Source organism: Bubalus bubalis, chromosome 23 (assembly GCF_019923935.1).
Source record: "Bubalus bubalis isolate 160015118507 breed Murrah chromosome 23, NDDB_SH_1, whole genome shotgun sequence".
Lineage (NCBI taxonomy): Eukaryota > Metazoa > Chordata > Mammalia > Artiodactyla > Bovidae > Bubalus > Bubalus bubalis.
In genome coordinates this window covers 12814940-12831498 of record NC_059179.1, presented here as the reverse complement: position 1 = coordinate 12831498, position 16559 = coordinate 12814940, and the positions used below count along the sequence as shown (strand labels likewise).

The following is a 16559-nucleotide window of genomic DNA, read 5'->3' as shown; positions in this document are numbered from 1 at the left end:
AAACAGATTTGCTTATTTTTAAGGGTCTTTAAAGAAATCACTGCTAGCTTCCGGTAAAATATTTGAACAAAATGGAATGAAATAAGTCTCACAAATAAAAAAACCAGCTCCACCCTGACTGGGTTTCAATACCAAGGGGATTTTAAGCAATAGGGATTAAATCAACATACGTCTCCAGGATTCTTCTGGAGAACGTTAAAAGCGGTCCTTGCTTATGTGCAAGATTTCCAGAACGCCATGGAGAATTAGCCCTCATTTCAATATATTAGGCTGTGAATACTTCAATATATTAGGCTCTAAAGTCTGAATATAGCCAAGGTCTATATTCAGAGGGGAAAGGCTGGTTTCTATACGCCTGGGGGTTTTGTCACAATGGGTTTTTTAAGCTCTCTGAAGGCCCTTCTCCAGAGCCAGTAGTTCCTCCTAGGTGCCAGGACCCTAAGACGTCCCTCGCTGTCCCTTGTCTCCATCTGAGCTCTCACCATCCACCGCCCCCCCCCCCCCCCATTCAGCTGCTTCTCTTTTTTCATCTTCTCTTTCTCCCATCAGGGATCAAAATAAGAACTGGAAATTATCTGTTGCTTGGTAGAGTGCTCAGAAAGTTGTTTTGTTTTGTTTTGTTTTTGTCTTTTTCAAAATTAAGATTAAAAAAAAAATTTCCTCCCCAGGTTCTTCATTTTGCAGTGAGTCCGGACATCCGCTGGCTCCCTCGTCCTCCCCCACCAAACTATCTTTACTAGTGCAAGGGGGTTCGGGTCTGTCGGAGGGCGTGTGAGCCTCCCGCGGAAAGAAAGATCCCCCGGGCGAGGCGGCTCGGGATCCCGGGAGGCGCGAGGAACGCCTCCCCCCGCTCAGTGGGTTGGGGGAGGCGCGGAAGAGGCGGCGGCCCCTGCCCAGCCGGGGAAGCCCGTCCGGGATCCCGGGGCGCGCGGTCAGCGGCCGGACGCGGCGGCGGCGACGGGAACGCGGCGTGGCTGCCGCAGGGGAGCGGCGGCGGCGGCGGCGGCGGCGGCGGGCGCGAGGGGCGGGGCGCACTCCGCAACTTCTGCCGCTGCCTCCCGGGCGCTCTCGGCCGAGCGGCGCGGCGGCTACGGGCTGCGGACTGCGGTGCGGTCAGCCGAGCCCGGCCCGCCGGCTAGCGAACCCGCGCGTCCCGGGCATCCGTCGGGTGCTGGAGACGCCTCCTGCAAGTAGTCCCCGGGGCGGCCGCGCTCCCGTGTTGTCCGCTGCGGCTGCGGGACCGGGACGTGCGGAGCCGTGAGGCCGAGCCGGGGCGCCCCCCTGCGGTCAGCGCGGGCCTCATGGCTGGGCCGAGCGGAGCGGAACCGGCGAAGTGAAGCCCCCGGGCGGGCAGCCGCAGCGCGTGGCGGGGGCGCCGGCTCCATGGGCAGCGGCGCACAGCGGCACGATGATGGACGTTAATAGCAGCGGCCGCCCGGACCTCTACGGGCACCTCCGCTCTTTCTTCCTGCCGGAGGTGGGGCACGGGCTGCCCGACCTGAGCCCCGACGGCGCCGGCCCGGTCGCGGGCTCCTGGGCGCCTCACCTGCTGCAGGGGGTCGTGGAGGTGACGGCTAGCCCCGGGCCCACCCGGGACGCGCCGCGGGACAATACCTCCGGCTGCTGGGAGCAGATCAACTACGGCAGAGCCGAGAAAGTTGTGATCGGCTCCATCCTGACGCTCATCACGCTGCTGACGATCGCCGGCAACTGCTTGGTGGTGATTTCGGTGTGCTTCGTCAAAAAGCTCCGGCAGCCCTCCAACTACCTGATCGTGTCCCTGGCGCTGGCCGACCTTTCGGTGGCCGTGGCGGTCATGCCCTTCGTCAGCGTCACCGACCTTATTGGGGGCAAGTGGATCTTTGGCCATTTCTTCTGTAACGTCTTTATCGCCATGGACGTCATGTGCTGCACGGCCTCGATCATGACCCTGTGCGTGATCAGCATCGACAGGTAAGGGCCGGGCAGCCCTGTGACGGGGTCCGGCAGGGGGTGTGCTAGCAGCTTAGCCCCGCGCGCTCGCCTTTCCTTGTCAGATAAACCAGACTTCACGGCGGGATGAAGGGCTGCGCTTAAACCATCAACCCCCACACGTCAACCCTACACCAACCAAGCTACTTCAGTTACAGCTTAGCCTGTATATATCTTTAAAAGAAGAGCTTGAAATGCCCTGGTTTGTTGTAGTGAGAATTTTAAGACCAAAGTTAGGAGTATTTTAAGCATTAGCAATTCCACCAGGGGGGTCCCCTGGCTTGGTTTTCAGAAGGAAGAAATTTGATCCTCTCTGAGGCTAACAAACCCTTGCTGTGAGCCTGAAAGAATCAGTTCTTTAAGAAATCAGCAGGAGAAAAGCCACCTTGCTTCCCAGATTGTAGAGGCTACTTCCCAGGCCAATAAAAAGATCTAGGGTGGTCCCAGGATTGGGGGGTCTATATGTCTTAACGTTGCTGATTCTGAATCACTTTCTTTTGGAAGTCTGGTTTTAGTGTCTGGCAACGCTGTCTATATCTACAGGCTTACTGGAGCTGTACTCCCTGTCTGAATGGTTGATTCTAGCATTTCATCATATCCCTTGGGAATATTCTCTTGAGAACTCCCCCACTGGAGTAATTGAAACAGAGATTGACCATCTGTCAGGGATGCTGAGGAAAAAATTCCTGTCTTGGGTGTCAGATTAGAATAGGAGACCTGCAAGGTTTCTTCAGACTCTAGCAGTATAAGATTCTGCAATGGAGCTAGCCTTCAGTGCTAGAGATATTGTGCAATTGACAATTTGGAGTATGGTTCTAATGCTCTTTGTAGACAAAACAACTCTTTGCTTCTCTTGAAACTGAAATGTTAAATCTTAATATTCACAGTTAGAATTTTGTTAGTGTTTTAAAATCGGCACAGGACTGGTATCCTGTTGTGTTTAATGATACAGAGAAACAGTTGCTTATTTTCTTAGTGGACTTACGGAACCTTTAAATGTGTAGACCTTCCAGCAAAGGAGAAATAATTGGTGCCTCCACACTTAAAAAAATGTCTCAAAGGATAGTTAGCACAAAACTGAGATTTTCCTTCTTTTCCTCCCGGTAAACAGGGCTGTTTTCTTTGTGTGTGTTTTGTATATATTTAATATGTTCTGCTGTTTTACTGCTTCACCAGGGTTTATAGTTACTGAAGGAAGGGGGTATTTTAAGGGAAAAAAGTACACTTAGTTAAAGATATAGATTATTAAAAAAAATTGATCCTGCTATTTTGTGTATTATATTAGGAGCTTCCGATAGCAAACAAGGAATTATTTTTAAGAGTAGAACATGAACTGCCTACGTGAGAATATTAGCTCCAAACTTGACAGTTGAAGTTCTGAATTACTGTAGTTAAGCATGACCGCAAATACGCATTTATAGTCTGACTGTGGCAACAGGAACTAGGAGAGTGCACTCAATATACGTAGTAAGTGTATGCTTGAATTATAAGTGTAAAAATCTGACTGTTCATCCAGCCAAAACTGTGCTTCTTGTATGAATGGAGCCCTTTTCAATGGAGCTTAGTGTAATAAAAATAATTTCGACTGCAAGTAATGCATTTATAATCTTTGTTTTCAATTTCACAATTGATAAACGATAAACAAATGGCACAGTGTGCTTATTGTTTGCTGGGGTCACCCTGAGATTCCTGTACACAAGCTAAAGGCTTTCTTTACTCATGATGCATGTGCGACTTAGCAGCAGCAGGAACATCTCCAATACAGAGACAGGTTAATCCTTCTTGGCAAGAGCTTCTAATTTCTTCTTCAACTACATATATCCTTATGATTGGCACAAGTTGTGTTAATATAGGGATGCAGAGTTTATCTCCTAGGTTTTCTTTTTTTTTTTTTAAATGAAAATTGCCCCATTGGTGAATTCTGCTGAACAGTTGTTTTAGAGGATGAACACGTCATTTTTTGATAAAATGAAGAATTTGTAACATTGGAAGACACGTATTGTTTTTCTTCCAAGAACAAACAGAACTAAAACTGAGGAACAGGAAAATGGGTTTGATAGCGATTGATTGCTAAGGTACATTATTTCTATTTTTTCTTCAGTTCCATCATAGAATATGGCCAACAATATAAAAAGGTGCTAAGAAAATATGAAAAGATTTAATCTTCATTCATTCATTCTTTCATGTACCTAATATTTGTTACACTGTGCTTCATGAAGCATAGCCAAAGATGAATAATAATGTTCCTGTTTTTGATTTGGATACCTGTTGGACACTTAACCTTGCAAAATAGAACCTTAGATTTTTTCTTAACCTTCATGAAGCATAGGCAAAGATAAATAATAATGTTCCTGTTTTTGATTTGGATACCTGTCGGACACTTAACCTTGCAAAATAGAACCTTAGATTTTTTCTTAACCTTTCCCCACCATGTTGGGATGCTTTCCCAGCCTTTTCCAATGGAATTTCATGCCCCTTTTCATAAGCTTCAATACTGCAGTCTCCACCCTTTATCGGTAATGACCCATGATCATTGAAGACGTAGCAGCCATTGAATGGAAACTCCTTTGTCTATCACCAAACAATTTTTCCTGCATCTGTACCTTTACTTCCTTCTAGTTAAAAGCAAGAATGCATTGTGTCCCAGCAGAGACCAGACCATCCCATCCCCTCTCACCTTCTGGAGGACTCAACCCTTAACCCCTCATCTTGCCTTTGTCTTCTGTGTTCCTCTCAATAGAGTCAGGCTTAATCTATCGTTTTTGAGAACTTCTCTTTGGACTCATCCCTCCCTCCAGTCACTGCTTCACTTCACAGTGGGAAGTGGAGGGATTATTGCTCAGTTGTCTCTGACTCTTTGTGACCCCATGGACTGTAGCCCACCAGACTCCTCCTCCTCCAGGGGATTCTTCAGGCAAGAATATTGGAGTGGGCTGCCATTCCCTTCACCTGGGGATCTGCCCTATCCAAGGATTGAATCCGGATCTCCTGCCTTGCAGGCAGGGTCTTTACCGTCTGAACCACCTGGGAAGCCCTTCACTTCACAGTTAAGCTGTTGAAAGAACTATGACCACAACCTGACTTTAGTTCCTTACTTCTCAGAGAGATGAGTTTGGCCCTCACCAGTTCTACCATAATATTTTAACTGGCCTTCCTGATTTCACTTCTCATCCATTGCCTATGAAAATGCTAGAATGATTTGTTTTTTAAAAAGTGGTTTTAAGTGAGGTAACATTTACCTGTAGTGAAATGCACAGATATTAAATGTACATTTTGATGTGCTTTGACAAATGTTTTTACACATTTAACCAACACCCAAATAATGTATAGAATATTTTGTCATACTAGGAAGTTTCCTTGTGCCATTTTTAGAATGATCTTTTAAAAACAGAAATCAAATGATCTTTTATATAAAGTTTAAAAACATGCAAAACAATTCTATATATTATTTAGGTGAACTTATATATAAGCAGTCAAAATATAAGATAGTGCAGAAGAATGGTGAGCACCAAATTTATGAGAGTAGTTATCTCTAGTGGGGTGGGGGTGGGGATAATTAGGGAGTAACATGTGTATTGATGATACTGGTCAAGCTATATTTTAGTGGTTGATACAGTCTTGTCCTGTGTGTAACTTTCTGTTTTTGTTGGAAATACATATAGAGAAATGAACAATCCTAAATGTGAAGCTTGATCCCTTTCCATGAAGTGAACCCATGAATGTAACTGGATCAAGAAGTGGAACATTATTAACCAGCCAGAGGTCCCTTCTTACTCGTTCCCAGTTTATATTAGTCCCAAAGATAACAGTTATCCCGATTGTTAGCATCATAAACTAGTTTCTCTTGGTCAAAACCTCACAAAATGGAATAGTATACTGTATACTTTTAAACCTGGCATCTTTTGCTCACTCTAAACCTGTGTATGTGATTCGTCAGGAGTTTTTAGTCTGTCCGCATTTTGTTCCTTTTTTTTCCCAAGTGGTATTCCATTTAATTTGATTATCAGTTCACCTGTAGATGCACATTTGAATTGTTTTCAGTTTGTACCTGTCACTAACCATGGATATAGGAATTGGGTAAGTGTGTGTGTGCTCAGCTGTGTCTGAATTTTTACGGCCCCATGGACTATAATCTTTAAGCCCCCTGTAGCCTTTCAGGCTCCTCTGTCCATGGAATTTTCCAGGCAAGATTACCAGAGTGGGTTGCCATTTCCTACTCCAGGGATCATTCCCAACCCACAGATTGAACCCATGTCTCTTGCATCTCCTGCATTGGCAAGTGGATTATTTAGGACTAGCACCACCTGGGAAGCCTTTCACTAACAGTGCTTCTATAAATATATAATGTATACATCATTTTGTGTACATATTTTCGTTTCTTTTGGGTAAATGTAATTCTGGATAATAAGATACCTTATTGCATTTTAATTTTATATACCCTCTCACATCTTTCATTTTATAGATGCGTTTTAATCTACAATACACATTTTAAAAATGTATTAGAGTTTTTATTGTTACTTTAAACAATCAATATTCATTCTTACATGTTTACCTTTTCCATTGTTCTTTATTTTTTTCCTACATTACCATGCCTTCATCTGGGATCATTTTCTTATGCCCATTAGACTTTTATTAGCATTTTTTCAAAGTGAGGGTTTATTGCTGACAGATCCTCTCAGTTTCTACTTATCTGAAAATATCTTAATTTTACTGTCATTTTGAATGATATTTTCTCTAAGTATGTCATTCTATTAATATATTGAAGGTTTTTTCCCAGCACTTTAAAAATCTTATTCCATTGTCTTCAGGATTCCATCCTTTCTGTTGAAAAGTCAGTCATTAACCAACATTATTAATACTTTTATGAAGCTTTGTGTTTTTTTTTAACCTCTGGTTACTTTTAGGATTTTCTTGCCTTTAGTTTTTATCCATCTTTTTATGATGTCCCTAGGTTTGGCATTATTGATTATTTTCTGTTGTAGATTTGCTGTCAACCCTGATGAAGTTCTTAGTAACTTTTGTGTTTGTGCATTGCTATCTCAAACTTGGTTGTATCTCTTTAAATACTTTTGTTGCCCCTTCTTTCTCTCTTCTTCTGTGTCTTCAAATTTACATAATTTAGGTCTTTTTCCTTTATCACAAGTGTATCTTACACTCTTCTTTCTTTTCCATTTTAGCTTTTCTTTGTGCTTCAGCTTTGAAGAATTTTGACCTACCTTCTTATTTATTAATCATCTCTTCTGCTATGTCTAATATGTTGCTCAGTAGTTTTAATTTAATGGTACTAGAAATTATTTTTGATCCTAGTTTTTGCATTTGATTCTTTTTATTGATTCTAACTCTATGATGAAATTCTTTGCCTTTTATGAATTTTTCCGCTTTCTTCTTATATTTCTGAATATATTAATCATAGTTAGACTCTTTTCCTACTAACTCTAATACCTGAATCACTTGTGGTTTCTTTGTCTGTGATCTGTTTTTTTTACCCCTCTGGGTTTGTGCTTTGTGTCTTGGCATGTTTAATTAACTTTGATTGTATACTCAACATTTTGTATGAAAAATTGTGAATGTTGTATGTGATTTTATCTCCAGAGAAAAAACTTCCAGGCATGCACATTGGGGGACTGATTATTATAATCCAGCTAGTGACTTAGCTGACCATAGGCATTGTTTTAGTTTTGATAAAGCTGTGTGTGCCACTTGCCGATGCCTCTTTCTAGGTTGTAGCCTTCTTGGAACTGCAGCTAAGAGCATAGGGTGTTCTCAGTGACTTCTCCCCCTGGCTAGTCCAGACGTCTTTTCTCTCCTCAGCAGTGTGAGACTATCAAAATTCTCGCTTAAAGTGTTTTTGGGAGCCTTCTCCTTGGCTTCTTAGCCTCCTGCCCTGCACAGCTTTAGAACTGAGCAGATGTCTAGAGGGGAATACCAGCCAAGTGCTGGGCTTAGTTTTCTGCTTCTTTTTTATTTGGATCTTGGCATCTCAGAGCTCTTAAGTTTTGTCTTTCTTTCCTCAAGAGACTGCTGAAATATCTTCTGGTATTTTTGCCTCTTAATAGCAACTGTGTTGAGGCTGTTTGCCTGGATCCTCAGCCCCTTACCCCTCCCCTACTTCAGGCAAATGTCCCAAGGGAAAGAATGACTGCAGAATTTTGGCTCATCTCTTTGTGGTTCCCTTATCGCTAGGGTTTGTCCCCTCGATTACTGGTTGTCTCAAAAACTCTGTTATGCCTTTAAGCAGGTGTGTGTATGTATTTGTGCTTTATCCAGCTATTCTAGTTGTTTTTAGCAGAAGCATAGTCGGAAGCATTAAGCAACTCCATTATAGGGAGAATTGGATGTGTGCCTGAAAGATTTTAAATATACAGATGTAGAAATATAGCCATGTAAATTTCCTGCTTAAAAACCTTCATTGGCTTTTGGTTTCACTAGAAATATAATTCAAAGTCTTCAGCATGCTTACAGGGTCCCTGATTTGTTCCTCTCTTACCTCCAACAGCATTTTGTACTGTATTTCACCTTGCTTTTCGTAGTATAATCATATTGGCCTTTTTCAGTTTCTCTATCATGCCAGATTCTTTCTATGTCAGGCTTATTCCATGCAGATCCACCAACTAATATAGTTGCAATACTATGATTCCATGTCTGGAGTTCTAGTCCCTAATACATGTTTTTTAATCCCAACTTGGAAAGCTTAAACATGCTTAACCCTCTAAAATGGCAGCAGTGAAAATATCTGAAAAATACCAAATATTGGCAAGTATGTAGAGCAGAGGGAACCTTCGTACATTACTAGTGGGACCGTGAATTGGTGAACCACTTTGAAAATAGTTGGCATTATCAGGTAATATTAATATGTATACCCTACGATTCTGTTATTGAAGCAGTAGGTATATGTCAGGGAGACTCTTGTCACCAAAAGTCTTGTACAAACTTTATAATATTCACAAATTTGAAACCCCCAAATTTGAAATATATTAATATATAAATGTATCAATAGTAGAATGGATAAGCTGTGGAGCATTTACATAATAGAATACTATTCAGTAGTGATTATCAAACTTGAGTGTCATCAGAACTATCTGGAGGGTTGATTAACACACAGATTACTGGGCCTCATTCCAAGAGCTTCTGATTCAGTAAGTCTGGGGTGGAACCTAGTGATTTGCATTTCAAACAAATTCCCAAATGATTCTGATGCTCTTGATTTTGAGACCTTACTTAGAAAACTGTTGCTATACAGCAATGAAAATTGCTATAGTAAAAGGAATCTCACAAAGTAATTTAAGCAAATTTTTATTATAAATATTTTGAAACTTAAAATGTAAGAGCTAAGAGTCTAGTATAAAGAGCCTAATCTATCCATCACAAAGTATTTAATGTTTACTTTGCAACTCCTTCCTCACAGTATTTTAACTCAAATTTTAGACATTGTGGCCTTTCACCCATGAATATAATGCTTTGAAGCCACAAACATGATGCTGAGCAGAAGAAACAGAGTAAAAAGAACACATATAATGTAATTCTATTCATGTGAAAATAGAAACAAGCAACATTATTTGGAGATACATAGAAATGGAAATATAAAGAAAAGGAAGGAAATATACATCATGAGAACAAGGGTAGTGATTAATTACTTCTAGGTGGGAAGAAACATGATGATCAGAGAGGCATGCTTTTGATATGGCGTAATGTTTTCTCTCTTGCCTGTAGAGGTGGATACAGGCTAGGTATCTTGAGGGTTCTCTAAAAGTTACTATGAAAATATCCATGTATATTTTAGGCAACTTCCTACATCTGTATTTTAAAGGGACAGAAGTATTTATTTGATGACATCTTGTGAGGTGTTCAGGATTTACATTGAATGTATGGTTAATCTGGGCAGATGCAGTTACTGTTTTAATGCAGTCAGCATCTGGTGGTTTTCAGCCTCACGTGTGAGGGCAGGGCTCGTCTTTGGATTGTCCACAGTTACAGGAACTCCTCTGGCTAATTTGCAAGAGCCACAATCTTTAATTCTGACTGGTGTCTGGCTGAAGCCTTGCTTCCTCGCCAGGCGCCATGACTCATTCGCCTCAGTGATCTGAGTTCTGCTCTTGGCTTTAATTCTGCTGCAGTCAGCAGTGCAGGGTGCCGTCTGGCTTCTCTGGATCCCCTTTCTCTTTGAAGGAAGTCATCCTTGATCATCTCTAAAATTAATTTTCAGCATGTGTATATTCTTTAAGAGTTGATAGAACCCTTTTTTGTATTTTTTTCCTCCATCTTGTCAACTGGAGAGTGAGTACAGTGGCTAGAGGGACAACCAGGGCCACGCTGGAGGAGGAGGAGAACTGTACAGGGAAGGTTGCCGGGACCCTGAAGGGTTATGGACTCTACCGGATTGCATGTCCCTGACTTCTTACTATTGGTTGAACAGATATTGTTACGTCGTCTGTCACATCTTCTAAATCTTAGTGCCCGTTTCTTATGTGTGTATCCTTCACACTAATGTTCTGTGTATTTCCTGAAGCATCATTGTGAGGTGTCACTGTGCCATTCTCCTTTGGGAATAATGACGACTGTTTTTAAACATTCTTTTCCATTCTGTTTTATTTTAGAATATTGAATATAGTTCCCTGTGCTGTGCAGTAGCCCCTTTTGTTGCTTATCCATTCTATATGTAATAGTTTGCATCTGTTTATCCCAGACTCCCGCTCCATCCCTCCCCAACTCTCCCTCCCCCTCGGCAACCCCAAGTCTGTTGTGAGTCTGTTTCTGTTCATAGATAAGTTAATTGGTGTCTTATTTTAGATTCCACATATATGTAATATCTTATGGTGTATATCTTTCTCCTTCTGACTTACTTCACTTGGTACGGTTATCTCCAGACCCATCCATGTTGCTGCAGATGGAATTATTTATTTTATTCTATTTTATGGCCAGGTGGTAGCTCAGCTGGTAAAGAATCTGCCTGCAATGAAGGAGACCCCTATTTGATTCCTGGGTCAGGCAGTTCCCCTGGAGAAGGGATAGGCTACCCACTCCAGTATTTTTGGGTTTCCCTGGTGGCTCAGATGAATGCGCCTGCAATGCTGGAGACCTGGGTTCGATCCCTGGGTTGGGAACATCCCCTGGAGGAGGGCATGACAACACACTCCAGTATTCTTCCCTGGAGAATCCCCATGGACAGAGGAGCCGGCGTGCTACAGTCCATGGGGTCGCAAGCAGTTGAATATGACTGAATCGACTAAGCACAACACAGCACAGTACTGTATTGTATGTGTGTACAATATCTTCTTTATCCATTCCTCTTGGAATGGACATTTAGGAATAAGGGCCTTCTGTGCTACATAACTTCATAGAGACTTTACACATAATATCTCATTTAATCTACATAACACCTTTGTAAGGGTGTTTACTGAGGCCCCTGCTGTCATTGAGGTCTGCTGGCCAAAGGTATAGGAGACAGAGTATGAACATTTCCAATCCCATTTTGTAGATGAGGAAGCTGAGGAAGCATATACACTGCATAGGGCAAGAACACCAACTGAATCAAAAGCCCTTATGCCTTCCTTTACTACATTGTAGCCATTGCTTGCTGAATGAGGAGGATATTGTAAATATAGCATTCAAGGCCTTTTGTAATTTGACCCCAGCCTCCTTTATAGTCTCAATCTGACTTCACTCCATCATAGGTATCCTTTCTTTCAACAAGATGTCAGAATAAAGAACTAATGTTCTTACCCCCTAAACTTGTTCCTCTTACAAGGTTCCCATCCCAGTAAATGGCATTAGGCTGCACCCATTTTCTTTGCTAGACTTTTAGGTATCACCTTTGAAATTTCCCACCCAACTGCTCACTGTCACCAGCCCATCACCAGATCCTACTGACTGTCCCTTCACTTTTCTTCTCCCCACTCCCAGGACCAGAAACTCAACCCAAGTCTCTGTCATTTTTAACTTGGACCCCTTGAAGTAGCCACCCAGGACTCTCCCTGTATCTACTCTTGCCACACATTGATAACAAAGTGTGTAACCCTGGCTGTATGTTAGAATCATCTGGACAATTAAATATATCAGGGCTCGGAGTCCGTCTCTACAGATCCTGATGTGGAGTGGGCCTGGGCATCAGTGTGTTTGAAGATATCCCTCAGGTGATTCTAATGTGTATCCAGCCAGAGGAGAAGCCCTGAGTTAGGGTGATCTTATAAAAATGTAGATGTGATTTTATCCATGGTTCCCAAAGTTACCTGCACATCAGAATCACCTTGGAATCTTCCAAAAATTCCAAAACCCATACCAAGGCCATGCACAAGTCCAGCTGATGTGCAACACTGGGGAAAAACTTATGCATTATATTTTGGAAGCTTCCTAGGTTAGTCCAGTGTGCGGCCAGGTTTGGGCACTACTGAATTATGCTGTTCTCCTCTTCAGACTCTTTAGTGGGTTAATGAGTTCCCCTGCTTTGGGGATAAGATGCTAAATTTTTAATATAATTTAAACGATTTTGTAATCTGATTTCTGTGTATCTTACTAGATCAGGGGTTGGCATTTTTTTTTTTTCAGTAAAGGGCTAGATAGTAAATATTTTGGGTTTGTGTACCATATGGTCTCTGTTGCAACTCCCCAGCTCTGCTTCTGTAGCATGAAGGCAGCTGTAGACTGTATGTAAATGAACAGGCATGGCTGTGTTCCAATAAAACTTTATTTATAGCTCCTGCAATTAGAATTTCATATGATTTTCACAATGTTATTAAATATTATTCTTTTTATTTTTTTCAACTATTAAAACATATGAAAGCATTCTTAGCTGATGGGGGCTGGTATACAAAAACAGGCAGGGACCAGATTTAATGCTGCTGGAGTTTGTGGACTTCTACCCAAGATTTGGTTTGATTCAATTCAATTCTCTATCTTATAGATCATCTCTCTCCCTCCCCCTGTCTCTCTTCCCCCCATATTCTGGCAACTCTGAGCTTCTTTGACTTCCTTCACATTTTGCTGTTCAGGAATTTCACAAGTTTTTTTATTGCCTATTCCCCACCCTACACCCTGACACTCGTATGTGCCTCTTGGGCGAGTTAATTCTTATCACTGTTCAGACAGGTCCTTGACTAGATGTTATTGCCTCATGGAAGCATTCTGAGAATCCCCAGACTATCTTAGTCTTATAACTCCCTGCAGTTTTTCTTTCTTGCACTCACCTTGGTCTGTAATTACCGGTTTTAAATTAACTGTAGTGGATTCATGATTTGCAGGATTGTCCATATAGCAGACATGGCAGGACCAAGATCTCTGTTGTTGGAGACTGTGCGCCCTGCCCCCAGCATAATACGTGGCACATAGTAGGTGTTCAGTTAATCCATATGGATTGACTGACGGAGGAAGGAAGGAGAGGGAAGGTGGGTACCTCTGATTCCCAAGTGTCTGGCCTTGCCTTCTTATTCTCTAGCTTCTTATGAAATATTCCTCTTGGGGAAGTTTTTTTGGAAATCGAATTAGGGTTGGGAGATTGTGTGATGGAACAGAAGCAGTGTGGACAGTCCTGAGGGGTCCTCCCATTAAGGCATAGTAAACTGGTGAGTCACTTTCTGCTCTCCACACATGTGCAGAACATTGACATAAACAAAGCCCTAGTGATGCAAAAAATTTAGCAGCTTAGAGCCCAGGAGTCAGCTTTTTATTATCACCATTGCTGTGCCATGAAGCAGGGTGAAAAGGCAGGCACAATGAAACAAAAATCCCAGACCCTTTCTATTTCAATGAATAAAACATATTTTGACTGAGCTAATGCAACCCAGAAGGAAAGCCATAGGTGTCAGGCATGACGGTGGTACCCAAGGTGGGGAGCGCAGTAACTGATGGTTACAGAATCATTTATTGAGTGCATAGTACATGCCAGGCCCAGTGCCAAGAGCTTAATGTGGTACAACTTATTTCATTCCCATGACCACTCTGTGGGCACTCTCATGCCCACTGCTCCTGCTGGATGAGGAAAGGGAAGCTGAGAGAGGTGCAGTAGCTTGCCCAAGAGCATATAGGAGGAAAGCTGTGAATCCCATTTGTCAGGGGGTGAGTCCCCCTCTTTTGAGGCCCAGAGGGGTATTGGCTTTCTGAACATCATTTCTGAACATGCCAAGTAATAGAAGGTATTTTCTCCTGCTGTTCAGACAGGGACAGTGACCAGACGTGTTCTGGCACATTTTTCTCTAATTGATCCAGGGCATTCCCTCATTCCAGTGCATCCATTAACTCTTGGGTTACAGTTAAGGTGAGGTCACTGTGGAATATTATGGAATATTAAGATCCATTTTGTGGCTCAGATGGTAAAGAATCTGCCTGCAATGCAGGAGAGCTGGGTTTTATCCCTAAATCAGGAAGATCCCCTGGAGAAGGAAATGACAGCCCACTCCAATATTCTTTCCTGGAGAATCCCATGGACAGAAGAGCCTGGTGGACTACAGTCCCTGGGGTCACAAAGAGTCAGACACTACTGAAGCAACTAGCACTTCCCTTCAAAGATTTAAGTTGGAATCTGAGCAAGAGGCCCTAACAAAGAGGCCAAGTATGTATGTGTGTGTGTGTAAAGGGGGAGGGTAAAAAGAGGGGTAGGTAAGTGGGAGTTGATATGGATGGAGAGACAGAATAAGAAAGGGAGGGAAGGTAACAGGTAGAGGGTACATGGGCAAGCAGGTTAGAGGAGATGGTGAAGGTGACGTTTATTTACTAAGCAAACCCTTGTTGTTTGCCTACTGGGTATTTAAGTAGTGTCGGATACAAAGGTGTATAAAGGCACAGCCTCGTCCTCAAGAGGTTATCTAGTTGAGCATAAATTATTTTTTTCACATACCAGAACATTTGTACCTTTAAAAAGTTAGGTTGTACATATTGCTTTTCAGTCAATCCCTGTGTGGTATGACCTTTCTTGAAGGGATTCGTGAATCACATAGCTTCTGGTTGCAAACAATTGGGTGGTTTGAGCACTTCCATCGATAAAACCCCCAGTACTCTATGGTCTGTTTTTGAGTATCCTCTCTGTGCCTGAAGAATTCTTGTTAAGACTGCTGCAAAATGAGGGCTGCGAGGTCAGACCTACGTGCTCATGCTTCTGATGTTGCCTGTTGAAGTACAGGATGCCAGCCCCCGGGGGCTGGGCAGCTGTGGGCCTTCGGGGGAGCATCTCCAGTGCATCTATTTGGGGAGCTTTATTTTTGCCTGTTTAGCCAGTTTGTATTCTCACTTTCATCCTGGCCTCTGTTCTGATTCAAATTCTGTATTTCTGGGCATTCTGATAATATTTCCCACTCTGTCAAAGGGAGGCAGCTGGATAGCTTTCTTCCTTCCAAATGGTTCTTTTATCTGGAACATCAGGCAGAACCATCCACCTCACGGGGGCTATCAATATTTATAGTCAGGCATGTGGAGACTTAAATGGCATGCTTTAAGCTATCTATCATCAATCCAGCCCAGCTGCCTGAATATTTCAGAATTTTATTTTGGGGAAATGTATATTCTATACATTTGGTTTGAAGACGTCTCTGATATTCTCAAGAGAAGTCTTTGCAGAACCTCCTGTTTTGAAAAATAGATTGCCTCACAGTTTCATAGTTGACAGTTTTCTGAAGGCTGCAGGCTTCTACCACTCTGTTCCTTTCGGGGTCACAAAGGTGATAGTCTTCTGATAGCAATTTCTTAACATAGAAAAATTGCCCTTTTTTAAGTTAAGGGAATCCTAGGGGATTCATCTATTCACATCTTCAGTATTGATTACTTAGTCTTCATTGGTTACTCTTGTTTATCCTAAATAAAGCACATGAGGCCTTTGCTGTCTTGAATTTTATATTTGAGTAATAACAAATAGATAAGGAACAGATAAACTAAAAAAAGCCTCATACACACATGCACACTGATTCATTAGTGATAAGTGCCAGATGAAAAATTAGAACAGAATAATGTGTTAGAGTGGGTGATCCTGAGGAGGTGACATATACATGGAGGTGTAAAGTAATGTGATGGATCTGGCTGTGAGAAGATCAGGAGGAAGAGCATTTTAGGCAAAGGCAGCAGCTGGTGCAAAGGCCCTGGGCCAGTGTGACTGGAGTAGAGAGCCCCAGGAGAAGCCCAGAAGGAGATGACGGTAGAGCAGTGGTCACAGTCGTATTGAGGTTTGGCAGGTAAAGAGAGTGGATTTTATTCGAAATAAAGTGGAGCCCTTGAAGAGTTTGAAGTCTCGGGTGACATGATCTGATTTATAGTCTTAATAGTTCCTTGTGGTTACTTTGTGGAGAATAAAATGGAGAGGAGTGAGAGTGAAAGCTGGGAGACCAATGGGAAGGCTTCTGTAATTGTTAAGTTAAAAGAAGATTAAAAGAGTGAAGTTGGAGAAAAGTGGAAGGATTTGAGATACATCTGGGCTGTACATTGACAGGACTAACTGAGGGATCACTTTGCCAACAAAGGTCCTTGTAGTCAAAGCTATGGTTTTTCCAGTAGTCATGTATAGATGTGAGAGTTTGACCATAAAGAAGGCTGAGTGCCGAAGAATCCATATTTTTGAATGGTGGTGCTGGAGAACAGTCTTGAGAATCCCTTGGACAGCAGAGAGATCATAC

The 16559-nt window shown here is 42.4% G+C and overlaps 1 protein-coding gene across 3 annotated transcripts in view; it reads left to right on the top strand.

Moving 5' to 3' along the window:
* The first annotated feature begins 1045 nt into the window (after window positions 1-1045).
* Window positions 1046-16559, top strand: part of HTR7 (5-hydroxytryptamine receptor 7) — a 106140-nt gene continuing 90626 nt past the window's right edge. For all 3 annotated transcript variants that reach the window (XM_025273777.3, XM_044934958.2, XM_045164103.1), the window contains exon 1: window positions 1046-1953. In XM_025273777.3, the coding sequence (XP_025129562.3) occupies window positions 1409-1953 (545 nt within the window). In that variant the 5' untranslated portion in view covers window positions 1046-1408. The remainder of the gene's footprint in view (window positions 1954-16559) is intronic.